The sequence below is a fragment of the Candida pseudojiufengensis genome (assembly GCF_024610245.1).
Source record: "Candida pseudojiufengensis strain CBS 10847 chromosome Unknown scaffold13, whole genome shotgun sequence".
NCBI lineage: Eukaryota > Fungi > Ascomycota > Pichiomycetes > Serinales > Debaryomycetaceae > Lodderomyces > Lodderomyces pseudojiufengensis.
The window spans coordinates 317,007-324,798 of record NW_026261537.1 but is presented as its reverse complement, the minus strand read 5'-3'; the positions used below and the strand labels follow the sequence as shown (position 1 = coordinate 324,798).

At 29.2% G+C, this 7,792-nt stretch overlaps 3 protein-coding genes across 3 annotated transcripts; 2 read left to right on the top strand and 1 right to left on the bottom strand. All coding sequences in view use genetic code 12, as the record gives it.

Moving 5' to 3' along the window:
* Positions 1–845: 845 nt before the first annotated feature.
* Positions 846–1,763, top strand: KGF55_004573 (uncharacterized protein; the record flags this gene model as incomplete). Its single annotated transcript, XM_051759491.1, has 1 exon — positions 846–1,763. The coding sequence occupies one exon, from the start codon at positions 846–848 to the stop codon at positions 1,761–1,763; it is 918 nt and encodes a 305-aa protein (XP_051612863.1).
* A 2,073-nt stretch (positions 1,764–3,836) lies between these two features.
* KGF55_004572 (uncharacterized protein) lies at positions 3,837–5,354 on the top strand (the record flags this gene model as incomplete). The annotated part of the gene is made up of 1 exon (XM_051759490.1): positions 3,837–5,354. The coding sequence occupies one exon, from the start codon at positions 3,837–3,839 to the stop codon at positions 5,352–5,354; it is 1,518 nt and encodes a 505-aa protein (XP_051612862.1).
* A 35-nt stretch (positions 5,355–5,389) lies between these two features.
* SMP2 (phosphatidate phosphatase) lies at positions 5,390–7,696 on the bottom strand (the record flags this gene model as incomplete). Its single annotated transcript, XM_051759489.1, has 1 exon — positions 5,390–7,696. The coding sequence occupies one exon, from the start codon at positions 7,694–7,696 to the stop codon at positions 5,390–5,392; it is 2,307 nt and encodes a 768-aa protein (XP_051612861.1).
* Between the last annotated feature and the right edge of the window lie 96 nt (positions 7,697–7,792).

Here is a 7,792-nt window from a genome sequence, read left to right as displayed (position 1 = left end):
TTTGTAACTGAAATTTTAACTAGAATAATCACTGGAACCAAATTAATAACCAAATTAATAACCAAATTAATAATCAAATTAATAACTAAAACTGTATCTAAAACAGTAACAAAAACAAGAAGTAAAAAATAACAAGATCAAAACTAAATTTAAAACTAAAATAGTAACTGAAACAATAACTAGAATAATAACTGAAATATTAAGTAGAAAAATAACTAGAATATTAGTTAAATCAGAAACTAATTCTATGACTAAAATGATAACTAAGTTCAAAATAACTTCCAAACACAAAAGGAAGAAAATATACTAATACTTAATATCGTACATTCTTAGGTTTCATTTCCAAACTCATAACTAGAATTTATAACTGTTTTCATATCTCAATCAATAACCTAATAAAAAACTAAATTAATAATCAAAACAGTAACAAAAACAATAATAACTACAAAACTAAAAAATACTAAATATTGTATCGTAAAATAATACCTAGGAAAATAACTGAAACAACAACCAAAATAATAACTGGAAAACTCAATAAATCAAGAACAAAATCTATAGTGAAGTCTATAATGAACAAAGCCAAATCTATAACAATTCAATAAATCCAGAACAGCTTCATCACCAACTACATCATTATTTTCATTATCATTTAGATCCATGAGTTATTGCTACTATCAATACCAGAACTACTTCAATAACCGGTTAAATACGAGCTCAACTTACTTAGTAGCTCATTTACGAGGACTGCGTTTTTTCTATTTTTTCTCACTAAAAAAAAAAAAAACTTCGCGCTCCCAGAACTCATTTTAAAACTGCAACGCCGCATTCACTTTCATTTTTACGTTATGGCGCTACCTATGAGTTTCAGAACTGGAATTGGACGCAAATTGCTGCATGAACTACAGAGAACCATTGAAATTTTTAACAATATAAACTTATTTAAAAATCTAGAAGAATTGCACCTTGCTTTTAGAGATGTTGTTGATTTAACGGATCCACTATTGCTTGAAAAATTAAATAAAGTTGACTGCAAATTAAAGAAACTTCAAATAATATTTTGGGCTAAACACAAATTTTTGAACGGTAGTCCGAACGAAAGTGACTTAAAAATTAAAGAAGAGCCAAGAAAGTGGTTGTTCACATTAAATAATTTTTTTTATTCTAAGGAAATTGCTTCATTATCTTTAGACCATTATAGCGAAGTAGAATACGAAAGTGATCTCATATTTGAAAAATTTGAATTTTGGGAAATGTTCGTTAATGCCAACTTATCAAAATTGACAAATTTAAGTTTGTCGTCACATGATTTGGACTTGAAATTGATTGATATTTCAAAACTACATAAGTTAACAATACGTACTGATATTGCTAATGATCATTTTGCAATTGAAATTGCTAGACTATATTTTGATAATCCAAATTTAAGAATATCCTGGTGGCCCAGATTTACAAGACCATATGACTTTTACCTGTTTGGTTTTATTGAAAATATAGAAATGTTTACACCAGATTATTTTCAAATCATATCTTGTCAATGGCCATTATACTTTTTCAAGAGCACTGAAATTTCAGTTAAAAAAGGGGAGTCACTTATTAACCACAGTAAAACTCCCAAAACACTACATATAATTTTGAAAAATGAGTATTCAATTGAAGAACTTTTTGAAATGGATCTCATTCAAGATGGTTATGTTTGCAATTTAGTTTTGAATATTATCAATGAGCACGAGCAGTTACAATTTTCACCTCAGAACAAATATTAAGATTTATCATCATTCAATGCGCAAGTTAAATTGTTATATATTGCATAATTGAAACGAGATCTACTTAAGAGAAACTATTGAAGTTATTTTTTGAAAAATAAGGGTTTGCAGATGCTTTGATAAAAATTTTCAATCAAATAGTAGAGTTCATACAGATGATCAATCGAAATAATCTTTTCCTCATCAATTTTACAGCAAAGCTAGCTAGACCGTTGATGTACAACCGATTTGAAAGGAAAAGAAATGAACTTGTTGTGTTTCAAACTTTACCGATGTAAATGATTTATTTATTCAATGAGTAAATGAGCTTAGGAAATTGACAAAGCATTGTTAGAAAAAAGATAAAAAGGTTTCAGAGCTCTATGCTTCATTCAATGTTTGCCCTAAGTCTGAGTAATTTTATTAGGACTTGGTACTGCATATAAAAACGGCTGCAAAATCTTAAATCTGAAACTCATAACAAATTCGTAAACGATCAGTAATTTGCAAAAGAGATATTGTACTAATTTTCTGATATGCAAAACTTTTGTAATCATTCCTACTGAAGTCTTCAAAACAAATATAAGCAATGACAAACATTGAAGGTCTTGAAGTATCAGAAGAAGAATTAAAGCTATTAGTAAAAAATTTTGATCAGGTAATTAATAACTCCAAAATTATCTTGATATTTGATTACTAGCAAGTCAAGAGCTCGCCAAAAAAAAATGGAAGGCAAAGTGGTCGCAGAGCTCTTGACAATTTTTTTGATACAATGCTTTCTCGTAATATACTACCTCTCAGGTAATCAAGAATGAGGATATTTATGTCAACAACGTAATGCAAAACTTGATTACAATTGGCAAACATTTATGGCAATTCAGAAATTGGAAAGAATAAAGTATTCGTCAGAATGATGAGCATTGGCTGGTATTTCAAATATCCAACTGTATTCGAGATAGGTACCGAAATTTCAAAAGTATCACCACGAAAGACAAGGGCATTCAAAAGTATAGACACAATAAATTTGTTTATGATCGTCACATGATTAACGACAAAACAATACTTGCTTGGAGAAAAGAAATCACGCTGAACAAACAACAAATTGAGAAAAGTCAGGGAAAAGTCTCCAATAGTAATAAACAATAAACATTACATCAACAACGAAAAAGCATTAAATTTATACCTTATCAAAGAGCTTAAAAAATTGTCAGTTATTATGAACTTCAATATTGTTGAGGAATCTTGGTTAAAGTTGGATACGGACATAGAAATTGACCCTGATATCGAAATTGTTGATGATTACGCTTGTACCATAAAGATGAAAAGAAAACATACGCTATGGAAAAGAAAAGCAGGCTAATCTCACTCAAAGAGACTATTTGACTTAGCAGTGCTGGTCTGAGGCACTTGCAAAGAACAAAACCAAGTCCATTGTTTTGGACTTTGGGAGAATTTGCCTATTCGAGTTCTCACTCGATTCAGATCAGAATGGTAACGATTTAATAAGAGCTGACTACACAGCATTCAATTATATAAAAAGTTCAATATGTTCACTTTGCTAGCCTTGGTTTAAAAACAACATTTTAAAGGAAGAGCTTGCAGAATGCTGCTCCTAATTAAAAACCGTATGCTCGAAGTCTGAGTGGAAAATATATGAAAGGAGTAGCAATTGAGATCATTGTCAAACTTGAAATAAGTCCCCGGTGCATTTCAGTCGTTGATTAATAGAATGTATCTTTGGTAACTAAAAAGCTTCATATGAACCCAAACTTTACGCTTTAAATGTCCTCTTGATTTGATTCTCTATCAAATGATAGCCAAAATATCAAGGTGAAAGACTAATTGAAAATTTTTTGAATGATAAGTACAGCAACTTTTGAGCGATCATTTGGAATGAGTTTATCAGCATAATAAAAAACAACAAGCTTGTAAATTTGAGCTTATGTACTGTATTTTTTGTCTCAATTGGTCTTAGATTAGACTGATGTCAATGTAGGCCTACTAATTTTTTGCAACCAATTTGGATTCACAAAAAAAAAAGTTTACGTATTTCAATTAGTCTATTCATCAATTGTATCTATCAATTTCAATCAAATGATAACACTACGAAGGAACCTATTTAAAGGACGATTAAACAAACTAAAACCTCCCCCGCCACCAAAACCTAATCATTATGAATATTCAATATCACCTACAACATATACATTCAAGGTACCATCATTCAACAGACCTTTAAATCCATTTCAATTGATATATCAAAAAGCAGTAAATTTCCCATTCGAAAGTTCAATAAATGAGACATACACATCATATCCACATGTTACGTCAAAACAACAATTAAATAAAAAGACAAGACCGAAAGGTGTTATAATGACAACGTCTGATTTCATTGAAGATCTGTTATATAATAAGAATTATGGATATTTTATGAAAGAAGTTGAAATTTATCATTCTAAACCATTTAATTATAATCAAGTGGAAGATATAGATGATTTTATAGAAGAATGGGGTAAATCATATTCAAAATATTCAAAGTCTTCACAACTATGGCATACACCAACAGAATTATTTAATCCTTATTATGGTGAAAGTTTAGCTAGGTATATCTTATTAAATTATAAATTAAATGGGAATTATCCCTATGAAGATTTGATTATTTATGAAATGGGAGGTGGTAATGGTACATTAATGTGTAACATATTAAATTACATTAAAAAGCATGAACCAGAAATATATTCCAATACTCAATATAAGATAATAGAAATTTCAAATCAATTAGCTACGAAACAGAAAGAATCTTATACAAAGAAACTAAAAGAAGAAGGATTGGATTCAAATATTTTGACAATACACAACAAGTCTATCTTTGAATGGGATCAAGTGGTTGAAGAACCATGTTTTTTCATTGCACTTGAAGTATTTGATAATTTTGCTCATGATATGATAGCATATGATATAAATACTGGTGAACCATTAGAAGGAAAAGTATTAATTGATAAAAAGGGTGATTTTTATCAATTTTTTACCAATGAATTAAGTGAATACTCAAATGCATATTTACAATTACGAGAAAATGGAAAATTTTCAATCTTAAATCAACAAAATACATTAGCAGGAAAATTAAAGTCTTTACAAAGCTTTTATAAGTCTACTCATCCCTTGTTGGAATCAACAACCAAACTTAAATTAAAAAATTCAATATTACCATTCAACGATGATTTAACACCACCTGAATATATTCCAACAAGATTATTAAAATTTTTCAATATCTTAAAACATAAATTTCCTAATCATTCATTAATTAGTTCTGATTTTCATGCATTACCAAATACCATCAAAGGATTTAATGGACCTGTGGTACAAACAGTCTTAAATAAAGAAACAATCGATGTATCAACATACATGGTACATCAAGGATATTTCGATATAATGTTTGCCACAGATTTCGAAATGGCGAATGAATTATACACCAAAATTACAGGTAAAATTTCTAAAATAACCACCCATAAAGACTTTTTAGAACAATGGGCAGATGTTGATGCCACTACTACAAAATATGGAGAAAATCCAATGTTGGATTTTTATAGAAATGTTAGTTTTTTAACAAGTTAAAATATGCAATGCACGGTCATTATATTTCGTTTTATCTATATTTTTAAGTTTTCAAACTCACTAGCCTTGATTAGATTTGTTGAACCTGAAGCAAGTATTTCATTTTTTATAGCAGTTGTTGTATCTTCTGTTAATGCAGCTTTATCTTCTAATTCTTGATCTAAATCTTCTTCTTCATCAAAATCTTCATCATCATATTCTTCATCGTCATCTTGATCCTCATCTTCGTCTTCATCTTCATCTTCTTCATCGTAATCATCATCATCTTCCTCTTCCACTTCGTCATCAGTATAATCATCATCATCTTCTTCATCGTATTCTTCTTCATCATCTTCATCTTCTTCATCATCATCATCATCTTTTTGATTTCTTTTACTAAACAGCATAAAACTTTTCAATGGTGATGCAAATGATGCAGATAACGGTCTTTCAATAGTTGAGGCTCTTGATCTTTTCAGTTTCTGTAATAATTCCGGATTATCACTATGGTCTTTCTTTTCATGATCATGATGCAGTAATTTTCCATTTCCTTTTAAATTTTTAGTCGTCATATCTTCTTCATCAATATCACTCAAATCATCAAAATTCAAACTTGTTTTCCAATAATTCACATCATTAAATTTTTCATCAGTTTTATAATCTTCAACATAATTACGTGGTGATCCAGGGGTTGGACCAGGTGATCCTGGTGGCAGATAATGCGTATTTATTGATCTTGCATCATAATCATTTATATCATGATTTTGCATATATTCTGACCATTGAGCATTATTCCAATATGATGAAATTGTGTTAACTTCTTTTATTGGTGGAAAAAAATGATCCACTAATTCTCCAATATGTAAATATGATGATTTATAACCAGCTAATTCTAACAATTCCATATGAACTTCTCCATTTGGATTTATTGTGAATATACGATGACTTGGAATATGTACTGATCTATAACTTATAGCATCTGTTATTCTATTACCGAATCCAGCATAAAATGGTGTTTGGTCATTATCTTCATCATCATTAGTTTCAGATTTTTCATAAAATAAATTTCGTAAATCTGATAAGCAAGCCATTTTAAAAATTTCTGGTTTTTTCAAAACAACTTCACGTCTTAATGCTGCAAATGTTCTATCAGGACTTAATATCACAGGACCTTTTGGCAAAGTTAAACCATCTTGTACTACACCTTCCAAATATTGTCTTGTTGAATCAGCTTGTCCTACTGACCTTGCAGTTAAATAAACTATATGATATCCATTTTGATTAATTTCTTGAAATAAATTTGCAACACCAGGATGAGTCCAATCTCTACCTATTAAATTTAAAACATGTCCTAATGCATCTGATTTTGTTATAGTACCATCAATATCCGATATCACAATTGGAGCATTTGCTTTCCATAAATATAAATTTGCAGTGACTTGAGAAGTACCTTCACTTGATTTAAATTTCAAAGAATTTTGACCATAATTTAAATTCATATTTTGTAATTGTTCAGAAGTTAATCTTAAAGTTTTAAAATATATTTTATCATCTTGAATTGTAGATGTTCTAGATATTGTACCTGATGCAGTTGTATTTGAAGTAGCTGTAGTTGAAGAACTAATTAAATCATCTTCAATATCAACACCTTCTAAATCAGAAATATTTGAAATTCTAATATTTCCATTTTCATCTTTTGTTATTATTTGATTCCAAGGTTTTGCTGCATTATCTCCATTTGCATAATCTCCTTCAATTTCTTCTAAAAATATTTTTTTAAATAATTCATCCGAATTATCAATATTTTTTTGTGAATTTGGTTTATAACCATCCATATCTATTAGCATATCTCCATTCATATCTATTTTTGTTGGTATATTTAATTTTTTAGTGATTTTCCTTGCATTTTCCATTGCTATTTTAGCTTTTTGTGAAGGACTTTTGGGACTAGGTATATCACTTAATTTACTTTTTTCATCTAAATCTAATTCATCTGGTTCATTATCACTTCCTGAAGCTGCATAACTTCCTGGAGAAGAAACAGGTGAAATAACAGGTGAAGTTAAAACACTATTTGATAATTCATGATTTATATCATCTACTTCAAAAACAAAATGAGCTTCACCTCCTTCTCCCAATTTCATAGGTAAATTAGTCTTTACATCATTAACATATAAATCTATTTTCTTTTGTGATGGTTTAATTATTTGAAATTTTCCAAATCTTACATGCCATGGTGAAGTATGTAATGTTCCATCTGGATGTTCAATTACTATTACATCAATTGCACCAGATAATGTAGCGGGATTTAATGAATTCCATTGGTTGTATACATATCCCCCTACTTTGCCCACGTATTGCATATTTTGATTGGTTTTGATTATAAGAAATAGATCAGAAAGGATAATACTGATAATATTGATATTATTATTTATTAAGTAAAGCGGATATATAATTTG